Genomic DNA, 23,043 nt, shown 5'->3' with positions numbered 1-23,043 from the left:
CCTCAGGACAAGTCTCCTTGCATTTGGCTCAAACACCCCCAGGCCAAGGCTCAGCAGGCAGCAGAAGCGCTGTAATATCTGCTAAGCAGGGCACCATCCACACTGCAGCACTGCAGCTTAATACCGAACCTACCACTAAGTTCAGGGAAAGAGGCAAAACACCGAGTTCACCACACTTACTGAAAACCGAGTGGGTGTTTCATAAATACTCAGGAGACTGACTTAAACTAAACCCATCTTGATGGCACACTTCCTGCCACTGCATAAACACTCTGGGAATGAAATACATTAGAGGAATTCTCCCACAATACTGCCTGCCTTATAAATGAGATTTAATTTTGAGACCGGCAGAACTGAAATCACAGTATTCTGCTGCTTGCACTTCAAATTCAATCACTCATTTTTCTGCACTGCTGCAGAATATTCCAGTGAAGGCCAGTGAGTGGGTAGGCCACCACAGCCTTATCCGTTCTTCTAGCACTGGACATTTCCATTCTTCCCATTCTTCTGCAATGAAAGATCGCGCTGCAAGGAACACACAGCTGAACTCTTCCCATGTTTCCCCACATGAATTTTTTTTTTTTTTTGGAGATAGTCTGGCTGTGTCACTGAGGCTGGAGTGCAGTGACACAATCTCGGCTCACTGAAGCCTCCACCCCCTGTGCTCAAGTGATCCTCCCACCTCAGCCTCCCGAGTAGCTGGGACTACAGACACATACTGCCAAACTTGGCTTTTTTTTTTTTGAGATGGAGTTTCACTCTTGCTGCCCAGGCTGGAGTGCAATGGTGCGATCTCGGCTCAGTGCAACTTCCGCCTCTGGGGTTCAAGCGATTCTTCTGCCTCAGCCTCCTGAGTAGCTGGGATTACAGGCATGCATCACCATGACCGGCTAATTTTGTATTTTTAGTAGAGATGGAGTTTCTTCATGTTGGTCAGGCTGGTCTCAAACTCCTGACCTCAGGTGATTCGCCCACCTCAGCCTCCCCAAGTGCTGGGATTACAGGCATGAGCCACCGCACCCGGCCTTAATTATTTTTATTGTTAAATTTTTTGTAGACAAAGGGTTTTACCATGTTGCCCAGGCTTGTCTCAAACTCCTGGGCTCAGGTGATCCACCCACCTCAGCCTCCCAAGCCTGGCTCTCCACATGAATTCTTAGAGATGATTCATGAGCATCATTTGCCTGCTTCCTGGGATATATGTAAATATGTGTAGCTAAATCCTTCTGAAAAAGGGGCTGAGGATTTTCTGCTGCCATCCACCTTTGATGTAACTCCACCAGCACTGAGTCTCAAGACTGTAAACATTCCCCCATGAACTGAGTAAGCATGAAATGATGACTTCTTGTTGCATATGCATTGTAGGCTGGGCGCGGTGGCTCATTCCTGTAATCCCACCACTTTGGGAGACTGAGATGAGAAGATCACTTGAGGTCAGGAGTTTGAGACCAGCCTGGTCAACATGGCGAAACCCCGTCTCTACAAAACACACACACACACAAATTAGCCGGGTGTGGGGGCGGGTGCCTATAATCCCAGCTACTTGGGAGGCTGAGGCAGGAGAATCGCTGGAACCCGGGAGGCGGAGCTTGCAGTGAGCCGAGATCACGCCACTGCATTCCAGCCTGGTGACAGAGTGAGATCCCATCTCAAAAAAATAAACAAATATGCCTTGTAAAATTTAGAATTTGAGCAATTTTTTCTTCTTGTAGTCACGTTATTTGTCTATAAATGTGTGTTATTTCTGCAAATTTGTGGCAGCTTTTCCTGAAGTCCAAATTGCCCGTGTTGTCTTTGCTGCCAGCACTTGCCCTTCCTCACATTTCCGGGACACTGATCCCTGCGCCTACCCAGCCCTCTGATCCTTTGCCTGCTCTTTTGGCTGCTTCCTCCCGTCTCCATGGCAGCAGCCAGGCTCTCTGCACAAGCCCCACCTCTGCCTCAGCTAATCCGGGCACCTCCCAACTGGGCTGGAGCCAGCCTGAGGAAAGGCAGCCTCCTCAGCTGACTGCTTCTTTGAATTTAGGAGGGATAAACAAGGAGGCAGAGAAAGCCAGTTTATAGCATGAGAAAGGTAAAGCAGTGGCCTAGGAGAAAAGTTTAAACACGAGGAAGAAATTACTCTGGTCCTAGTGTCTGAGCACAGGCCATGACTGGGGCCATCTCCACCCGCCTCTGGGTACTGAGCCACCTCCACATCTGCTCAGCAAACTCTCCTCCAGAAACCTGGATCAAAAGGAGTCCTTAACACAGGCGTTTTCAGTTTTTATGTTCTTGAATATCTCTATCTTCACCCTCAAGCTCAGGAGGGTATCATTCCTCCAGATAATGGTGAGTCTGTTATATCTTATTAGATGCTCTACAGCTACGAACTATGTATCTAACTCTTTAATCCATAAACAATTGACTTTCATTTTTTTATTTTTTTGAGACAGAGTTTTGCTCTGTCACCCAGTCTGGAGTGCAGTGGCGCAATCTTGGCTCACCGCAACCTCCGCCTCCTGGGTTCAAGTGACTCTCCTGCCTCAGTCTCCTGAGTAGCTGGGATTACAGGCGAGTGCCACCATGACCAGCTAATTTTTGTATTTTTAGTAGAGACGGGGTTTCACCACGTTGATGACGCTGGTCTCGAACTCCTGACCTCTGCCTCCCAAAGTGCTGGGATTACAGGCGTGAACCACTGCGCCCGGCCTGACTTTTAATAATTAACTTTTTGGCCGGGCACGGTGGCTCACGCTTGTAATCCCAGCACTTTGGGAGGATGAGGCGAGTGGATTCCTTGAGCTCAGGAGTTTGAGACCAGCCTGGGCAACACGGCAAAACTCCGTCTCTACAAAAAACACAAAAATTAGCCAGGTGTGGTGCTGGTGTGCACCTGTAGTGCTAGCTACTTGGGAGGCTGAAGTGGGAGGATCACTTGAGCCCACGAGGTCAAGGCTGCAGTGAGCCCAGATGGTGCCACTGCATTCCAGCCCGGGAGACAGAGTGAGACTCTGACTCAAAAAACAAACAAAAATTAATAATAATTAACATTTTGACCCACTGGAATACATTTGTATTGCAGGGAGAACGAAGCTAAATTTGTTCTTTGGGGCCAAAGGTTTCTCCAACATCACGTATTCAACAAAGCTCCCCTTCTCTTGCCTCTTGGGGACCTATAACCTAACACATTGGTGCAACCATGTACAAGACATGTGCTCTGGCCCAAGGTGACATGCCTGCTGCCCCGCTCCCACTGCAGGCACTGCGGCCTGCTCACTTTCAACAGCTGCCAGAGCAGGCAGCTCCCTGTATGTTTCCCTTCCTTAACACATCCTGTCCTAATACCAAATTCAGTTTCAAACCTAATTTAAGGCCAGCCTTTCAATACTCAGCAACGCCATCCATAGGATTCTGGGACCTTAGTAAGAATCAAAACAACTTCTCCCATCTGTTAGCAGAGTGGCTGTCTCCAAAGCACTTCCAAGATATGAGCTGACCTAGTCCTACCTGATATGATGACAGACCTACGGACACGGCACATGTGGTGTGCACACATGCACACACACAGGCGCGCACGTGCACACGCACACGTACACGGCCAGGTCAGCATGGAATGCGCTGACAGCCGTGGGGCGTGGCGAGGCCCAGTAAGGCTTTGCAATCCGACTCCCGAGGTGAGAATCCAGGCCACACCACATTCTCACTGTGCAATTTTGGTGAAGCCTCAGGTTGCTCATCTATAAAATGGTAAAGATAACAGTATCTACTTCATTGGGTCACTGTGGGAAATGCAACAGGTGATATATGCACAGGACTTGCACCGTGTCCAGCACAGGACCCAAAACTGTGAGCGCTCATTCTCATGCTTACTGTTGGATGCAGCATCTGCTCCAGCTCTGCCCTGCAAGACCCCACCTCTCCAGCAGCCAGCAAACAGCAACAGAGGTCCTGGCACGGGGGTGACTCGAGCTCCCGGCCCTTTATTCCAAATGAATCAGGTGAGGCAAAGGATTAGTAGGAATGGCACTTTAGCCCAATGACAGACTTGGCTTTTGGGGTCGATGATTTTGGATTTTCTATCAGAACAACTTTTTGGCAGCAGACATCTGTTTAACAAACAGCAGGAGATGTTATTCAGGCCTAACATCAACACCAAGAGAAAATAAGGAAAGGCTATTTTGAGCACTGAACTGAGATCAGGAATCAGAAGAGAAGCTGGTTTGGAGAGGGAGAAGCTGCAAAGGCTGAGACCTCAGGACGAAAGTCAAAGGTCAGAGGTTGGTCATCCATCATAACCACCTAAAATCCTGAGAGAAAAGAGGGAGCTGGAGATTGGAGAGCCATGCCTGGGAACTGGGTGTGCAAGAGAACTTAACTTGGACAGGGGTGGGCCGAGCACTGCCCCAAAGCAGACCAAGGACTACCCTGAACTTCCCCACTTCTCTCACTGCCCTTCCTTTCCCTTCTCATGGACTAGCTCAAACCCAAAGAAAGCAAGCAAAAAAAAAAAAACCAAACAAACGCACTAACCTGATTCAGTTCTCAGGCCCAGGCCTTTAGTTTTTAGTCTTGAGTGAATAAATTCTTCTTTTTCCTTAAAAAAAAAAAAAAAAAAAAAAAAAAAGCTCTCAGAACTCCTTTCTCTGTCTTTCCATTTTTCTTTGGCTAGAGCACAGCTCACAGTGTCCTGGAGAAGTTTAGATGTGGATTTTCTGAGAAGCTGGTGACCCATCTCATAGCTCGTTTAAAACCCTCTGAATGTGGTTAAAAGTCTTTTGCTTGAAACAGGATCTGAAAAGATGTTCAATAAACTTTGGGAGACACTGTTTATAAATCCACAGAATAGGTCAGGCGCAGTGGCTCACACCCATAATGCCAGCACTTTGGGACGACGAGGTGGGTGGATCACCTGAGGTCAGGAGTTCCAGACCAGCCTGGCCAACATGGAGAAACCCCGCCTCTACTAAAAGTACAAAAATTAGCCCGATGTGATGGTGGGCACCTATAATCCCACCTACTCAGGAGGCTGAGGCAGGAGAACTGCTTGAACCCGGGAGGTGGAGGTTGCAGTGAGCCGAGATCACGCCACTGCACTCCAGCCTGGACAACAGAGTGAGACTCTGTCTCAAAACTAAAAAAAACCCCCACAGAATATGATAAATATACCCCACCTGACATAGCCCACTCAAATGGAAAGTCAAAGTTTAAATGTTGCCGGGCATGGTGGCTCACGCCTGTAATTCCAGCACTTTGGGAGGCCAAGGCAGGCGGATCACCTGAAGGTCAGGGGTTCAAGACCAGCCTGGCCAATGTGGTGAAACCCCATCTCTACTAAAAATACAAAAATTAGCCGGGTGTGGTGGCGGGCGCCTGTAATCCCAGCTACTTGGGAGGCTCAGGCAGGAGAATCGCTTGAACCAGGGAGGCGGAGGTTGCAGTGAGTTGAGATCATGCCAGTGCACTCCAGCCTGGGCAACAGGAGTGAAACTCCATCTCAGGAAAAAAAAAAAAAAAGTTAAATGTTTTTCTTCTGGTTTAGACTATTTATACTTCTTTCTTACACAGTTTATTTATAAGTATCCTGTTAAGAATTTTGAATTCTCTGCTGGGCGCGGTGGCTCAACGCTTGTAATCCCAACACTCTGGGAGGCCGAGGTGGGTGGATCACGAGGTCAGCGGATCAAGACCATCCTGGCCAACATAGTGAAATCTCATCTCCACTAAAAATACAAAAATTAGCTGGGCACGGCGGTGCGTGCCTGTAATCCCAGCTACTTGGAAGTTGAGGCAAGAGAACCGCCTGAACCTGGGAGGTGGAGGGTGCAGTAAGCTGAGATCGCACCACTGCACTCCAGCTTGGTGACAGCGAGACTCCATCTCAAAAAAAAAAAAAAAAAATTTTTTTTGAATTCTCGGGAAGAATGACAACACATCACAAAAACGGGTTTCTTTTTGAGGGTCTCACTGCTGTCACTCAGACTGGAGTGCAATGGCGCAATCTCGGCTCATTGCAACCTCCACCTCCTGGGTTCAAGCAATTCTCGTGCCTCAGCCTCCCAAGTCACGGGGATCACAGGCATATGCCACCACACCTGGCTCATTTTTATATTTTTAGTAGAGATAAGGTTTCGCTGCATTGGCCAGGCTGCTCTCAAACTCCTGGCTTCAAGTGATCCACCCGTCTCAGCCTCCCAAAGTGCTGGGATTGCAGAGCCACCGTGACCCACCTAAAAAAACCGGTATTCTCATAAAGATAAACACACACACGTATGTGTGTAAAACATGTACTTCTAGTTCTGGCTCTGCTGCTCATACATTGCTTCCTTCAAAGTCTCAAGACCTGTGGTTCTACGAATGACCATTTCTTATATACAGTTACATATTAGTTTTTAAAACTATATGCATATACGTACATACAGTGCGGGGGACGGACTGAGACCCAGTACTACCATGTAACAAACAACAACGCAATATACTAAATACCTAGCACCCTCAAGTGGCCAACTGTGTTATTTCTCATTCTGATCTAAAACTTTTTTTTTTTTTTTTTTTTGAGACGAGTCTGGCTCTGTTGCCCAGGCTGGAGTGCAGTGGCACAATCTCCACTCCCTGCAAGCTCCGCCTCCGGGTTCACGTCATTCTCCTGCCTCAGCCTCCCGAGTAGCTGGGACTACAGGTGCCTGCCACCACGCCCGGCTAATTTTTGGTATTTTTAGTAGAGACAGCGTTTCACCATGTTAGCCAGGATGGTCTCGATCTCCTGACCTCGTGATCCGCCCACCTCGGCCTCCCAAAGTGCTGGGATTACAGGCGTGAGCCACCGCGCCCGGCCGTTCTGATCTAAAACTTAAACTTACCTTACTAAAAGTCAAATTCTGGTTTGCCCAGAACTGTTGATTCCATTCTTGTGTTTCTTGTCTTAATTTTCTAAGCTTTTGTTCCAATGGAGATTCATTTTCAGGTATGTAAAAGTGAACAGGTCGAAGGTTTGAATATTTATCTGGGGGTCCTATCCAATCATGGCAAGACTTTCTTGGAGGGCAGAATCTTGAGACCTTTAACAAAGTAAATTGGATTAACATATGACAAAATGAATCTCTAGTATTATAAAATGTACAATCTGGATTTATTTATTTACTTAGAGATGGAGTCTCGCTCTGTCGCCAGGCTGGAGTGCAGTGGCATGATCTCGGCCAAAGTGCTGGGATTACAAGTGGGAGCCACCACACAGGGCCTAGTTTCTGGTTTAAATAATAACAGCCCTTTCCCAAAACTCAACCACCTTTGCTAAGTTTTCTTTTTTTTTTTTTTTTTTGAGACGGAGTCTCATTCTGTCGCCCAGGCTGGAGTGCACTGGCGAGACCTCGGCTCACTGCAAGCTCCGCCTCCCAGGTTCACGCCATTCTCCTGCCTCAGCCTCCCAAGTAGCTGGGACTACAGGCGCCCATCACCACGCCCGGCTAATTTTTGTGTATTTTTTAGTGGAGATGGGGTTTCACCCTGTTAGCCAGGGTGGAGCTAAGCTTTCTTAAGCTAATGAGAGACCCTACCAGGCTAGGAGAAGGTGAGGAGTCTGAATTCTGGTAAGGTGCCAGCCATCATTCCAGAGGTCACAAGATCTGCAACTTCTCCAATTATTCCTGCATCTCTATTGCAGAACCTAAGATTGACCTTTTGAGATATCTTTTCAGGTTTTTTGCAAGTCCAACGTGATGGCTCCTCCTGGATCTGCCCAGAAGCCACTCGGCACGCAGGAGGATGAGTCTCACACCCCTGTGATTGCACCCGGACCAATCGGCAGCAAGCACCCATTGCCTAGCCACCTCCACCCCTTACTCCAAACTATTTTTGAAAAACTCTAGTCCCCAGATGTGTGGAGAGACTGATTTGAGTAATAACTCTTCCATGTAGCATGGCCGGCCTCACATCAATTAAACTCTTTCTTTCTTTTTTTGAGATGGAATCTCGCTCTATCGCCCAGGCTAGAGTGCAGTGGTGTAATCTTGGCTCACTGCAACCTCCGCCTCCCGGGTTCAAGCGATTCTCTTGCCTCAGCCTTCTGAGTAGCTGGGATTATAGGCACATGCCACCACGCCCGGCTAATTTTTGCATTTTTAGTAGAGATGGGGTTTCACCATGTTGACCAGGCTGATCTTGAACTCCTGACCTCAGGTGATCTGCCTGCCTCAGCCTCCCAAAGTGCTGGGATTATAGGCGTAAGCCACTGTGCCCGGCCCTAAACTCTTTCTTTACTGCAATGCCATGGTCTCCATGAACTGATTTTGTTTGTGCAATGGGCAGGAAGAACTGTCAGGGAGTTATAGTGGGGGGACCCTGCTATTCAAGACCTGAAACTATACTGCTCATCGTCAGGGTTAAAATACACTGATTTGATGCTGGACCAATTTAGGAATCCTTTTTAGAAAGTAAAGGCAGGATTGCAATACAGACCTTCAACATTTTACCCATCAGTCTAAAAACTATACACAATCACCAAATATCCCATTAAAAAAATAAAACCTACATTTCTAGCTGGGCGCGGTGGCTCACGCCTATAATCCCAGCACTTTGGGAGGCTGAGGTGGGTGGATCACCTAAGGTCGGGAGTTTGAGACCAACCTGACCAACATGGTGAAACCCCATCTCTACTAAAAATACAAAAATTAGCCATGCGTGGTGGCCGGCACCTGTAGTCCCAGCTATACAGGAGGCTGAGGCAGGAGAATTGCTTGAACCTGGGAGGCGGAGGTTGCAGTGAGCCGAGATCACACCACTGCATTCCAGCCTGGGTGACAGAGCAAGACTCCGCCTCAAAAAAAAAAAAAAACAAAAAACACAAAACCTACATTTCTACAAATGTTGACTTTTATTATTTTTTCTTTTTTTTCTTTATCATACATTAAAGGACTCAGAAAATGTTCATGGGCTTCTCCCCCAAGTCTTTGCATCTGTGATATTTGGCTGTTGGTAGAAACTAAGGTGAGTCCCACCAAAGGGATGGCACCAGGGTCCACCCCGCTAGACTGTGGCCCAGGACGGCGACTCCTTCCCTCCTCCGAGCTGACCCGGGTGTCTGCAGCTCAGTGGGTTTCGCGCTAACAGTGCATGACCACTGTCCAGGGCTGCACCTGCTCTTTTCTGCTCACAGGCTCCCGATCAGGAAATGTTAAAGGAGCCACCTAACAATTAGCTACTTTTTCTAGCTGCCCACATATCACAAAGCAAGCTCAGAGAGGTGTCAGGTGTGTTCGGCTACTTTTCCATATTTATCTACCAGTTATCACTCACATAAACTGCTTTACGGATAAAGCTGGTGTACCAATATTTTCAAATCATTGTTTGCCATTATAATGTGAGAGATGTTATCGTCCTGTGTTCTTCCCTATAATCATACGTTTCTGCCTTTATTCACAGAGGAGCTACTGTTTAAAAGCGAGGAGAAGCAGCTTGGGGGAGGAAAATGTCCTTTGGTAAGAGGAAGAGCCCTTCGTAGTGCGAATAATTACCATAATTGCTAGTTTCCACAGTACAAGCCTATGATTCATGGTGTCCCATTGGCTATGCTGAGGAGAGAAGGCTCTTCCATCCCGCCCTCGTGTCTGCGGGGAGGGCACGCTAGACCCTCACAGTCTCCTGAGAAGCAGCCTCAGTTCTGCCCTTGTCACAGAGAGGCACATGTGCATTCCTGCTGGTCAGGCCGAATCTGCATCTTTGGGTCTGGGAGGGAGTTAACCTTCCAGTTCTTGTGAAAATCTTTTTTCAGCCAGGCGCATGGCTCATGCCTGTAATCCCAGCACTTTGGGAAGCCGAGGCAGGTGGATCATTTGAGGTCAGGAGTTCGAGACCAGCCTGGCCAACATGGTGAAACCCCGTCTCTACTTAAAATACCAAAAAATAAGCTGGGCGTGGTGGTGTGCACCTGTAATCCCAGCTACTTGGGAAGCTGAGGCACAAGAATTGCTTGAACCCGGGAGGCGGAGGTTGCAGTGAACCAAGATCGTGTCACTGCACTCCAGCCTGGGTGACAGAGTGAGACCCTGTCACTATATATATATATATATATAGACACACACACACACATACACACACATATATACACATATATATATGTGTGTGTATATATATGTGTATATATGTGTATATACGTGTATATATATATGTGTGTATATGTGTGTATACATATATGTGTGTGTATATATACATATATATCTCCTTTCTTCTTAACTGTAAATTGGCAGGCTGGACAGCCCTACACCAGGCTTCTCCGTGCTGGCTCTGCAGGCCAGGCCTGGCTCTCCAGCCGCCTCTGCTTTTATTAAGCTCCTGAGTAGTCCACCAAGGAGCGCTCCCACCCCAGCATCTCTCCCTCCAGAAGCCAAGATTCAGAAGGGGAGACACTGAGACATTTCCCCTGCACCCGATTCCTGGAAGTGCCCGTACATGACACAAAGCTACCACGGGGAAACCACCAGGGAATAATGAAGAGAAAATGTTAGCAAGTTCTTAGCGTTCTTGCTTCCTGTTCTAACTCTCGGTTCTATAAAGGCTTTGAGTTCCCATGTGAGAAGGAGTCAGGAACTTCATATTTACTGAGGGTTAGGGTCCCCAGCCCCCTATTCTACATGCATGCCAGATAAATCCACAAACCCAATCCAGCAATATAAAAGAAGAATAATCCACCAGAAGGGCAAACACTAGAAAGTCAATGAAAACAGTCTCCTAATTTCAGGAATGCCAACGACATGGGAGAGCTATCCAGGCTGGAACACTTTCACCCAACGCTGAAGTGACCACAGCAGGAAGCCACTCCTGCTGTATACACGCATGTTAATTATTTTTATTATCTTTAAGGCCCTAGTCAACCATCTCTTTCCCACCACCAACAGACTCAAGGCCTGCACCTCAGTATTGTCTAAAGATGATTAAACAATTTGTCTAAAGATGATTAGACAATTTGTCTAAAGATGATTTGTGGGCTGGGCTTAGTGGTTTACACTTGTAATCCCAGCACCTTGGGAAGCTGAGGAGGGTGGACTGCTTGAGCTCAGGAGTTTGAGGCCAGTCTGGGCAACAAAGTGAGACCCCATCTCTATAAAAAAAATTTTTTTTTTCGGTCTCTGTAGAGACTGTCAAAAATTGCCAATGCTGACCATATTGCAAGTCATCACAGCAGGGTACTGGGAAAAGTTTTCAATTATCAATAATCGCACCTCAGATAAATCTCATTGGCTACAATACTGCCGCTGTGCAAAGCTACAAAAAAAAAAATTTTTTTTTTTTTTTTTTTTTGAGAAAGAGTCTCGCACTGTTGCCCAGGCTAGAGTGCAGTGGCGTGATCTCGGCTCACTGCAGCCTCCACCTACCGGGTTCAAGTGATTCTCCTGCCTCAACCTCCCGAGTAGCTGGGATTACAGGCATGCGCCACTACGCCCAGCTAATTTTTGTATTTTTAGTAGAGACGGCGTTTCATCATGTTGGCCAGGCTGGTCTTGAATTCCTGACCTCAGATGATCCACCTGCCTCGGCCTTCCAAAGTGCTGAGATTACAGGCGTGAGCCACCGCACCCTGCCAAAAAAATTTTAAAAATCAGCCAGGCGTGGTGGCACGTGCCTGTAGCCCCAGCTACTAAAGAGGCTGAGGCAGGAAGATTACTTGAGCCAGTGAGGTTGAGGCTGTGGTGAGCTGTGTTTGTGCCACTGCACTCCAGCCTGGGCAACAGAGCAAGACCCTATCTCCAAAAAAGGGAAAAAGATCGTTATTTGTGGACTTGTTCCAATCCTCCTCCTCTCAGAAGTTAGGTGCTCAACAGGCAGGCCCAGGGTGGTGCTCCCCTTGCATCCTCAGGAGACCCTGCCTGGAGCTGCAAACAATAAACTTCCGATAGATTCCAAAGATGGACATGGTGGATTCAGCCTTTCTCCATAAGCATCAACCTGTCTGCCCCTGCGCCACCATGCAAAGGTCAAGCAGCGCTCTAGGCACCAGGGAGGCATGTGTTAGCACGCAGAGCTCCTGCCTGGAGAGCCATCTGTGCATGTGTGAAAAGAGGCACACACATTCATTTCTGTATCTCTGGCACCTCATGAAGAACCTGTGCAGGAAATACCAACCACCCTGAAACAAATGTTTCCATTGGTGTTTTAAGCACCACAATACAGGACACGGTTTCAAAAATACATAAGAGACTTTATCAGATGTCTTGCTTAAATCAATATGCAATCGCTCACTCTTTTTTTGTTTTTTGTTTCTTTTTGAGAATGAGTCTTGGTCCATCGCCCAGGCTGGAGTGCAATGGCGCGATCTCGGCTCACTGCAACCTCTGCCTCCTGGGTTCAAGCGATTCTCCCACCTCAGCCTCCCAAGTAGCTGGGACTACAGGTACCGCCATCGTGCCCGGCTAATTTTTGTATTTTTGTAGAGACAGGATTGCACCATGTTGGCCAGGCTGGTCTTGAAATCCTGACCTCAGGTGATCTGCCTGCCTCAGCTTCCCAAAGTGCTGGCAAGGTGTCAGCCACCATGCCTGGCCGGATCACTCTTATTTACCAGTTTAGTAACTCTAACCAAAAAGAAGATGGGGTTAAAATGGCTTGTTCCTATGAAAACTCAGGTTCAAATGACTTGTAGGTTCTACCAGTCACAGAAAAATTCAAATCCTTAGTAAACAATCCACGGAAACAGAAAAAGAAGGCATACCCTACAGCTGATTTTTGAAGCTAAAAGTGACTTTGGGCCAGGCACAGTGGCTCATACCTGTAATCCCAGCACTTTGGGAGGCTGAGGTGAGCAGATCATCTGAGGTCAATAGTTCAAGACCAGCCTGGCCAACATGGTGAAACCCGTCTCTACAAAAAAATACAAAAATTAGCCGGGCGTGGTGGTAGGCACCTGTAATTCCAGCTACTCAGGAGGCTGAGGCAGGAGAATTGCTTGAACCTGGGAGGTGGAGGTTGCAGTGAGCTGAGATCACGCCACTGCACTCCAGCCTGGGTGACAGAGTGAGACTTTGTCTCAAAAAAAAAAAAAAAAAAAAAAACCGCAATGTGGTCAAAGCTCTAGAATACAGCGTCAATTTACAAGAAAGAGGTCAGAGGAACATGCTAAATCACACCATGGAGACACAACCAGCAAAATCCAGACTGTAGGACGTTTTAAAGGACATGTGATCCCCTCTCCAAATAAATTGCTTAAAAAAAAAAAAGGTAAGGAGGTGCTACTCGGGAGGCTGAGGCAGGAGAAGAGCTTGAACCCAGGAGGCAGAAGCTGTGGTGAGCTGAGATCATGCCACTGCACTCCAGCCTGGGTGACAGAGCAAGACTCCATCTCAAAAAAAAAAAAAAAAAAAAAATGGTGGGGAGGTGATGGAGGCAGAAACTATGGATTAAAAAGAACTAAAAGGGAGTATCTCTGAACCATTCTGGTTCGGGAACTTCTGGATTAAAGAAAAAAAAGAACTAAAAGAGCCAGACTAATGCTTACGTGCAGACAAGTTTAGGAACCAATGATGCAAACTACATAGGGAAGACATAAGCAGGTATGAAGTGGCTAGGGAACAGAATTTAAAAGTCTTAATTTTTTTTTTCTTTACCAAAAGCAGTTATATTTCTGAAAAGCTGAGTTTTAAAGATGGATTTGGAAGGAAGAATGGTGCCTGACTCTTAAATTCTACAATGTTTTTCAATTAAAAGCTGGTGCTGGCTGGGCATGGTGGCTCACACTTATAATCTCAGCACTTTGGGAGGCCAAGGCGGGTGGATCACCTGAAGTCAGGAGTTCGAGACCTGCCTGGCCAACATAGTGAAACCCCGTCTCTACTAAAAAAAAAAAAAAAAATTAACCAGACGTGGCAGCATGCGCCTGTGATCCCAGCTACTCGGCAGGCTGCGGCAGGAGAACTGCTTGAACCCAGTAGGCGAAGGTTGCAGTGAGCCAAGACTGCGCCATTGCACTCCAGCCTGGGCAACAGGGCAAAAACTCCATCTCGAAAAAAGAACAAACAAGGCAGAGAGGTCTCTCATCTTGAGAACAGACCCATGGTTAAGATTTATTTTACTTTAACAAGAAGTCTAAGGCTGAGAGTGGTGGGCTCACGCTTGTAATCCTAGCACTTTGGGAGGCCCAGGCAGGCGCATCACTTGAGGTCAGGAGTTCGAAACCAGCCTGGCCAACAGGTGAAACCCTGTCTCTACTAAAAATACAAAAAAATTAGCCAGGCATGGTGGTGGGCGCCGGTAGTCCCAGCTACTCGGAGGCTGAGGCACGAGAATCGCTTGAGCCCGGGAGGCAGAGGTTGCAGTGAGCTGAGATCACGCTACTGTACTGCCGCCTGGGCGACAGAGGGAGACTCCATCTCAAAAAAAAAAAAAAAAAAAAAAAGAAGTGTATGTGACAATAGAGAAATCCTTATTTAGGTGCTGTTGTTTCTTTCCAGCACAAGTTCATAAAATAAGCTAAGGAAAATCCTCCCCCCGAGAAATGTCTTGGTTGATTTCCCGTTTGCTCTCTTAGAGCATTTTCAGACGCCTGCTGTATCTTTCCGCCCAAAGACGGAGATGCTGGGTGGGTTTCTATGTTCCAGGAATAGAAGGCAAGGGCTTGGCCACTGTAACACAGAACTGAGCTAGCCACTTGGGTGTCTGGTTGACAAGTTGCCCTGGTAACTCCTTGTTTAAATTGTAAACTAGACAGACCTTCAAAGCTACAATTATAAAAGTGTACTAACAGCCACAGCCCAACAGAAATGAAAATGTACAAGCAAGTACATTTGCAGTTTTTAATTAGCTTTTTTTTTTTTTTTTTTGAGATGAAGTCTGCCTCTGTCGCCAGGCTGGAGTGCAGTGGTGCGATCTCGACTTACAGCAACCTCCGTCTCCCGGGTTCAAGCGATTTTCCTGCCTCATCCTCCCGAGTAGCTGGGTCTACAGGCGTGCGCCACTACGCCCAGCTAATTTCTGTATTTTTAGCAGAGACGTTTCACCATGTTGGGCAGGATGGTCTCACCTCTTGATTTCGTGACCCGCTGGCCTCGGCCTCCCAAAGTGCTGGGATTACAGGCGTGAGCCATGGAGCCCGGCCAATTTTTAATTAGCTCTTTTTTATACTTCTTTAATTATTGTTTAAACCAAGTTTTCCAGCCTCCTTCATTAGCCTGTTTGGTACTTGCATGCTTTGCTTGAATATTTTATCTCCAGCCCATTCCACACCGTTAGTCAACATTTTCATCTGACGGATGGAATCAAGGCCTAGGCCTCCCTTAAACAAAACATCCCTCCCAAAAGTACTTATAAAAATTGCTTGCCACTCTTTCTTGCTACAGACATCCTTTGCGGATCTTTGGCCAGTAACATGCATATACCCACACACAGTTTGCAAATAACAACTATTCAACGTGAAGCGCTACAAAAGTACGATGATAAAGTGCTCCCTGCTTGAAGAAAAGCACTAATAATTTTAACAAAGCCAAAACATACACACACAACGAAAAAAAATGCACGCTAAGCCAAGAGATCTTAAAATATAAAAAATAATCATTCTCGGGAACAAATAAGGTAGGTACAAACTTGCCAGGTGACTCTGTTATGCTTAAAGGTTCTGGCTGTCAACAGTCCCCGACGTGGTGGCGGCGGCACCCTCAGTCCCATCCGACCGAGGGCGTTGATGCGGGAGCCTTGGGGCTGCGAGACTGTTCGGGATAGGACGCGAGCGCACCTGGAGAAAGGCCTGAGGCGGCTGTGCAGGGCAGGGAGTGGCCCCGAAGCCCGGGTTTGTCTTCCCTTCCGGTCACCCTTCCTGGCCCAGTGTCCCCAGACGCCTGCTTACCCCGCTGGGCGCCGTATCCCTGCGCTCGGCGCCGCGCTCCGGAGCGAGTTGACAGCCGCGGCAGGCGAAGGCGCGGCAGAGACGGGGGAGAAAGGTCTTCTTCCCCGCCCGCAAGGCCACCATGGCCCCACGCCCCCTGGCTCCTGCGGCGCACGGCAGCATTGCGACGGCGCGAGGGGCCGCTTTACGGCAGGGTCGCGAAGCCCGAGGCAGCTCGGCGGCGCGGCCGACCGTGCACTTTCCCAGCGGGGCGACGGGGTGAGGAGTCGGCGGGCGGCGCGGGCTGACCCGGGCGGCAGCTCCTTGGTCGCAGTCACTCCAGGCTGCCTCGCTGCGCCGCTGGCGGTGGGCGTGGCCCTGTCGGCGGCTAGGCGCGGACGCCGGAGGAGGTGTCCCCGGGTTTAGGGGTGTTCGGCCAGGGGCGGGGCTGCCGGGCCCGGGCGACGGCCGGAGCTGCGGAAGTCGTGGAAGCGTCGGCGACGCATCGCGCGATGGCGCGGGCGGGACAGGTGAGCGAAGCGCGGCTTGTAGCCTTTTCCTCCGTCGGGGGGACGAGTGGGGCACCACCTGCGCGCGGGGTTCCCCGCTGGGCCACCCCTTCGCCAGCGCCCACCCCCGCGCGGCCTGTCGGATCAGGCAGGGCAGAGTCGGTCTCGGCGCCGTCCCCGCCCCTGGGTCGGACACTGGCCGGGGCTGGCCGGGCCTCGGTTCCCCTCCTCCCCCGGCTTCTCCCGGCCGGGCAGAGCGCCCCTCGCGCGCCCATTGTGAGGTCAGGCCCTGCGGGCGCGTCCTGGCAGCCGGGCCGAGACGCCCGGAGCGGCTGCTGCAGCCAGTAGCGGCCCCTTCACCGCCGGCCCCTTCACCGGCTGCCCCGCTCAGACCTAGTCGGGAGGGGTGCGAGGGATGCAGCTGGGGGCCCAGCTCCGGTGCCGCACCCCGTAAAGGGCTGATCTTCCACCTCGCCACCTCAGCCACGGGACGCCAAGACCGCGGCCAATTCAGACCTCTTCTGGGTAAAGGGCCAAGAGGGAAGGGCGAGGCGGGGAGGAAGGAGCTCGGGCCGCCTTCCCTCCGTGGCGTCCACGACATCCGCCGGGGATGGATGATGCGTTTCCATTGGTTACCCACCTTGAGCGAGCCGTTTGATAGAAAGCAAGAGCTTGAAACGTGCATTAGGCCATTGTGGACTCCCAGTGGGAGGCGAGTGAATGAATTATTCATAGTTATCACGTTTTCGCGGGTTGTTGTTTTTTTGAGAGAGTGAAGCATGTTGGGGGCTGAGGAGGTGTTGGGCCTCGAAAGCCCAAGGTGGTGCCCTTCAGCGCTGTCCCTGTCGCTCTTCTTTACCTGTGGGGTTTTAATCTCTCCAGGGAGACTTCTGTGAGGGAAGATGTGTGAGGAGCTAAAAGGGTGGGGAGGGGAAGTGCACAAAGGGATGGAGAGAAACGAAGAAGCAGGGACCTTGGGGATGTCTGAGAGCCACCGGTTTTTGTTCTGGTTCAGTTTCTTTTGCTTAGAGTTTCTGGAAACTAGGCATAGCTGTGTGGCGGGGCGGGGTACTGTTAGTGTTCGGAAGGTTACAAGAGCTCTGTTTCACCTTGCATAAAGGTGCCCTGCTGGTTCCAAATAGTTTGTGCCGCGTACGGTGACTCACACCTTAATCCCAGCACTTTGGGAGGCGGAGGTGGGCGGATCGCCTGAGACCAGCCTGGGCAATATAGTGAGACCTGTCTCTACTACTAATGATAACATTAGCTGGGCGTAGTGGTGTACGAGTGTAGACCCAGCTACTGGGGAGGCTGAGGTGGGATGACTGCTCAAAAGTATACCTTTTTAAAATGAGAATTTTAGAATGACTTAATATACCATTAGTGTTCTGCAGAAGCCTTGTGCTGTAATAAGTTATCATTTTTGTCATCTTTTAGTGCGTGTGAAACTGAACACAACAAAAGTATGGATATGGGAAACCAACATCCTTCTATTAGTAGGCTTCAGGAAATCCAAAAGGAAGTAAAAAGTGTAGAACAGCAAGTTGTCGGCTTCAGTGGTCTGTCAGATGACAAGAATTACAAGAAACTGGAGAGGATTCTAACAAAACAACTTTTTGAAATAGACTCTGTAGATACTGAAGGAAAAGGAGATATTCAGCAAGCTAGGAAGAGGGCAGCACAGGAGACAGAACGTCTTCTTAAAGAGTTGGAGCAGAATGCAAACCACCCACACCGGATTGAAATACAGAACATTTTTGAGGAAGCACAGTCCCTCGTGAGAGAGAAAATTGTGCCATTTTATAATGGAGGCAACTGCGTAACTGATGAGTTTGAAGAAGGCATCCAAGATATCATTCTGAGGCTGACACATGTTAAAACTGGAGGAAAAATCTCCTTGCGGAAAGCAAGGTATCACACTTTAACCAAAATCTGTGCGGTGCAAGAGATCATCGAAGACTGCATGAAAAAGCAGCCTTCCCTGCCGCTTTCCGAGGATGCACATCCTTCCGTTGCCAAAATCAACTTCGTGATGTGTGAGGTGAACAAGGCCCGAGGGGTCCTGATTGCACTTCTGATGGGTGTGAACAACAATGAGACCTGCAGGCACTTATCCTGTGTGCTCTCGGGGCTGATCGCCGACCTGGATGCTCTAGATGTGTGCGGCCGGACAGAAATCAGAAATTATCGGAGGGAGGTAGTAGAAGATATCAACAAATTATTGAAATATCTGGATTTGGAAGAGGAAGCAGACACGACTAAAGCATTTGACCTGAGACAGAATCATTCCATTTTAAAAATAGAAAAGGTCCTCAAGAGAATGAGAGAAATAAAAAATGAACTTCTCCAAGCACAAAACCCTCCTGAATTGTACCTGAGCTCCAAAACAGAATTGCAGGGTTTAATTGGACAGTTGGATGAGGTAAGTCTTGAAAAAAACCCCTGCATCCGGGAAGCCAGGAGAAGAGCAGTGATCGAGGTGCAAACTCTGATCACATATATTGACTTGAAGGAGGCCCTTGAGAAAAGAAAGCTGTTTGCTTGTGAGGAGCACCCATCCCATAAAGCCGTCTGGAACGTCCTTGGAAACTTGTCTGAGATCCAGGGAGAAGTTCTTTCATTTGATGGAAATCGAACCGATAAGAACTACATCCGTCTGGAAGAGCTGCTCACCAAGCAGCTGCTAGCCCTGGATGCTGTTGATCCGCAGGGAGAAGAGAAGTGTAAGGCTGCCAGGAAACAGGCTGTGAAGCTTGCTCAGAATATTCTCAGCTATCTCGACCTGAAATCCGATGAATGGGAGTACTGAAATACCAGAGATCTCACTTTTGATACTGTTTTGCACTTCATGTGTGCTTCTATGTATAGAGAGCTTTCAGTTCATTGATTTATACGTGCATATTTCAGTCTCAGTATATATGATTGAAGCAAATTCTATTCAGTATCTGCTGCTTTTGATGTTGCAAGAGAAATATCATTACAGCACATTAACTTTTCCATTCGGATCATTATCTGTATGATGTGGTGTGGTTTGTTTGGTTTGTCTTTTTTGCGTTTTTAATCAGAAAACGAAATAGAGGCAGCTTTTGTAAATTTTAAATGGGTTGTGCAAGCATTAAAATGCAGGTCTTTCAGAATCTAGAACTAGGCATAACCTTACATAATACTAGGAAAATTAGGAGAAAGGGGAAATTTTTGGTTAAATAAGAGCAAGGTTCAAACACAAGCAGTACATGTTCTGTTTCATTATGCTCCATAGAAGGCTTTTTTTTCCACTTATAAGGCCTGATTGGTCCTACCCAGCTTAATGGGGTGGGGTTTTTTTGTTTGTTCAGACAGTCTGTTCTTTTGTAAACATTTTTAGTTGGAAAAACAGCATCTGCATTTTCCCCATCCTCTACATTTTAGAGAGAGGAATCTTGTTTTTGTGTGCAACATAAGAAAATTATGAAAACTAATAGCCAAAAAACCTTTGAGACTGCATTAAAGAGAAGGGATAAAGGACCAGCAATAATACCTTGTAAGTTGCTTTTGTTTGTAAAATCTGAGCTTATAGTTTTCCTCAGTGAGTAATTCATAAGGATCGGAACATTTAAGTTAATGGGCCTTTAAAAAAAAAAAAAAGGAAACACCCATACCTGTAGTTGGAGGATGAAGACCGGAGACGGGTTACCAATGTCAGGTTATACTAAAACTAAATCAAAAAGTCTGAATGTAGCATGTAATGGTTTTCTTCTGTTGGACAGCCTTGTCACACCTCCCCGGTGCTGTTTTACAACGTGAGGGTAGACGCTGTCAGTAACCCAGAGGGACCAGGCCTTCCTAGGTTTTCCTAGGCAGTCAACTGTTAACCACTCACATAGTAAATATAACTACACCTGCTCCAGGACTAATTAGTGAAACCTGCTCGGAATTAAAGGCTTCCTCTGGGTGCCTGCTGAACAACTGAGCTCATGTTACGGGCATGTGGTGGTTTCTCTGTTGCCTGAAAGAGCCATTAAAGTCAATCGTGCATGAAGCATCTTTCTTCTGCTAAAGGATGTGTATTTCCATAAATACTTTCTGAGGATCCAGTACAAAATGATTTCCCAAAGTTCTGAAGTGCCTTGAGAACATGTGGGTCCGAGAGTTATAACAGACTCCTCCCCCTGGGTCACCTTTTGCCTGGTCATCCTGTTAGAGTACATCTTTGGAAATCCAGGGTAATATTATTCTCTTTCAGAGACGCTCATTTTGTAACTTTGTGTAGGGAGCTAGTCACTTTAAACAGCTGAAAGTAAGCTAGCTAAAGGAGTAGCCTTAAATACCTAAAAGATGACAGAAGCATAGCCCTTAACAAATCTTCAGCTTGTCTCTCAGTATTTCCCAATCATGAAAATCCCTTGCTATGTCTTTCCTACTAGAAATGTTCTAGAATCACTGGATGGTGGGGTCAGAGGGCAGTCGGTATTTAGGCCATGAGCTTCCCATACTACTGCAGGTCCAACTCCTGGCAACCGCGGGCTCAAGGCAGGTCATTGGAATCCACATTTTGGCCACAGTAATTGTAGGATTGCTTTTCTTTATAATTTTAGAATGCTCTTAAAATCTTGAGGAAGAGTTTTTATTTTTTATTTATTTATTTTTGAGATGGAGTCTCACTCTGTTGCCCAGGCTGCAGTGCAGTGGTGCCATCTCAGCTCACTGCAACCTCCACCTCCCAGGTTCAAGCGATTCTCCTGCCTCAGCCACCTGAGTAGCTGGGATTACAGGCGTGTGCCACCATGCCTAGCTAATTTTTGTATTTTTAATAGAGATAAGATTTCACCATGTTGGTCAGGCTGGTCTCGAACTCCTGACCTCGTGATCCGCCCGCCTCGGCCTCCCGAAGTGCTGGGATTACAGGTGTGAGCCACAGCGCCCAGCCCAGGAAGAGTTTTTAAATTAGAGCTCTGTTTAATTATACCGCTGGGAAATCATGGTTACGCTTCAGGCATATTCTTCACCAGAGTACTACTTACATTTTAAATTTCATTTTGTAAAGTTAGATGTCAGCATTCCCTTTAAAAGTGTCCATTGTTCTTTGAAAGTAGACGTTTCCGTCATTCTTTTCAAACAAAAGTGTTTGTGTACCTTTTGCCAAGCTGTGGGCATCGTGTGTGAGTACAGGGTGCTCAGATCTTTCACCGTCACTTTGAATTGTTCACATGGGTAATTGGTCATGGAAATGATCAGATTGACCTTGAGTGACTGTCAGGCATGGCTTTGTTTCTGGTTTCAGTCTGTTCTAGTTCCTTGTACTGGATTATTCTACTCCTGCAATGAACCCTCTTGACACCGGATTTAGCTCTTGTCGGCCTTGGCGGGGAGCTGTTTATGTTAATATGAGCTACTGCATGTAATTCTTAAACTGGGCTTGTCACATTGTATTGTATTTTTGTGATCTTAATGAAAAGAATCTGTACTGCAAGTAAAACCTACTCCCCAAAAATGTGTGGCCTTGGGTCTGCATTAAACGCTATAATCCATGTTCATGCCAAAAATGGCTGGGAACGTTTGCTTTATTTACATTCGGTCAGCGTTGCTTTCAGATCACACTTTATCCAAACAGGAAAGCCAGTCAGCCTATAATGAAGTAGTTATTAAAATAAATGTAATAATATGTCTACAAAGTATAGTTTAGTGGTTTATTTTGCTAAAATGCACATATATTTGATATAATTGAGCTTGAGAAGTTCAGCCAGTTTTTCTCCTTTGACTTTGTCAATTTCTATCTGGTTTTTAAGGGTCTGAGCTTAGCTTGTGCATGCAAGGTTTTGGGTTTTTTGTTTTTTTTTTTTGAGCACAGCTTTTCACCTTTTAATTTGTTGGGTATTTTTCTCTTAATAAGTAGAGAAATATTGGCCATCGATTTTTACATATAATACAAGTGTGTTTTTCCAGTACATTGGTTCCTGTCCCTTCTCTGTCCACTGTTTGACTATTGGAACAGTATGTCTTCAATAATTCAATGTTATTTTGAGATACACGTATTAGTATACCCTTAGTTATTCTTGAAATAAAACCAGTGTCTTAACGCTTGCAGTGGAGAAATGCTGTGAGTCTGAGGTGTGTGTTCTCTATATATTATCACCTTCATGGACTGTCTGACCTGGGTGAGGAGCCCTTTTTTTTTTTTTTTTTTTTGAGATGGAGTCTGGCTGTGTCGCCCAGGCTGGAGTGCAATAGCGCGATCTCGGCTCACGCAACCTCCGCCTCCCAGGTTCAAGCAATTCTCCTGCCTCAACCTCCCAAGTAGCTGGGACTATAGGTGCCGGCCACAACGCCTGGCTAACTTTTTGTATTTTTAGTAGAGACGGGGTTTCACCATGTTGGCCAGGATGGTCTCGAACTCCTGACCTCAGGTGATCCACCCGCCTCGGCCTCCCAAAGTGTTGGGATTACAGGTGTGAGCCACTGCGCCCGGCCGAGGAGTCCTTCCTTCATGGAGCCCAGAGCAGGCAGGCCTGGGGGCAGGTGGCCTCCTTGGCTGCAGCTGGTGGCCATGCTGTAAGGAGGTGTGAGGGTGGTTGTGTGTGGGCCAGGACCCGGGCCCAGGTGACCAGGTCACTGTGCTCTTGTTGAGACAGCCTAGGAAGTATGTGTGTGACAGGGGTTGGGGCCTCACGCTCTGCTCCCTCAGGAGGATGCCCGCGTCTCAAATAAGAATTGACTTTATTTGTAGAAAGAAGAAGAACCTCTGAGACAATTCTGGAAAGATCCACTCCCCAGAGG

At 47.6% G+C, this 23,043-nt stretch overlaps 2 protein-coding genes and 1 non-coding gene across 13 annotated transcripts in view; 1 reads left to right on the top strand and 2 right to left on the bottom strand.

The window, feature by feature from the left end:
• LOC129013054 (cytochrome c oxidase assembly factor 8) overlaps window positions 1–16,979 on the bottom strand; it is a 29,109-nt gene extending 12,130 nt beyond the window's left edge. For 3 of the 10 annotated variants that reach the window (XM_054449426.2, XM_054449425.2, XM_054449428.2), the window contains exons 1-3: window positions 15,803–16,041; window positions 6,840–7,037; window positions 4,513–4,576 (exon numbers count right to left, since the gene is read on the bottom strand). In XM_054449426.2, coding sequence (XP_054305401.2) covers window positions 4,513–4,576; window positions 6,840–7,037; window positions 15,803–15,964 — 424 coding nt within the window. In that variant the 5' untranslated portion in view covers window positions 15,965–16,041. Of the gene's footprint in view, window positions 1–1,019; window positions 1,480–3,851; window positions 4,089–4,512; window positions 4,577–6,839; window positions 7,038–12,736; window positions 12,829–15,802 lie in introns of those variants that run through there. The other 7 variants (XM_063651260.1, XM_054449423.2, XM_063651261.1 and 4 more) reach the window with 7 other exon arrangements.
• LOC129013494 (U4 spliceosomal RNA) lies at window positions 11,097–11,237 on the bottom strand. The gene has a single exon (XR_008493954.2). It is a non-coding gene; the product is annotated as a U4 spliceosomal RNA (small nuclear RNA).
• On the top strand, window positions 16,173–21,812 carry BAG5 (BAG cochaperone 5). Of its 2 annotated transcripts, none has more exons than XM_054449431.2 (2): window positions 16,173–16,311; window positions 17,728–21,812. In XM_054449431.2, the coding sequence occupies exon 2, from the start codon at window positions 17,756–17,758 to the stop codon at window positions 19,097–19,099; it is 1,344 nt and encodes a 447-aa protein (XP_054305406.1). In that variant the 5' UTR covers window positions 16,173–16,311; window positions 17,728–17,755; the 3' UTR covers window positions 19,100–21,812. The 2 variants fall into 2 exon arrangements, with proteins under 2 accessions (XP_054305406.1, XP_054305405.1); XM_054449430.2 differs by lacking the exon at window positions 16,173–16,311 and adding an exon at window positions 16,676–16,815.
• Window positions 21,813–23,043: the final 1,231 nt, after the last annotated feature.

The sequence above is a fragment of the Pongo pygmaeus genome, chromosome 15 (assembly GCF_028885625.2).
Source record: "Pongo pygmaeus isolate AG05252 chromosome 15, NHGRI_mPonPyg2-v2.0_pri, whole genome shotgun sequence".
NCBI lineage: Eukaryota > Metazoa > Chordata > Mammalia > Primates > Hominidae > Pongo > Pongo pygmaeus.
Note: the sequence above shows the minus strand (reverse complement) of the source record. Positions and strands in the feature narration are given on the sequence as shown.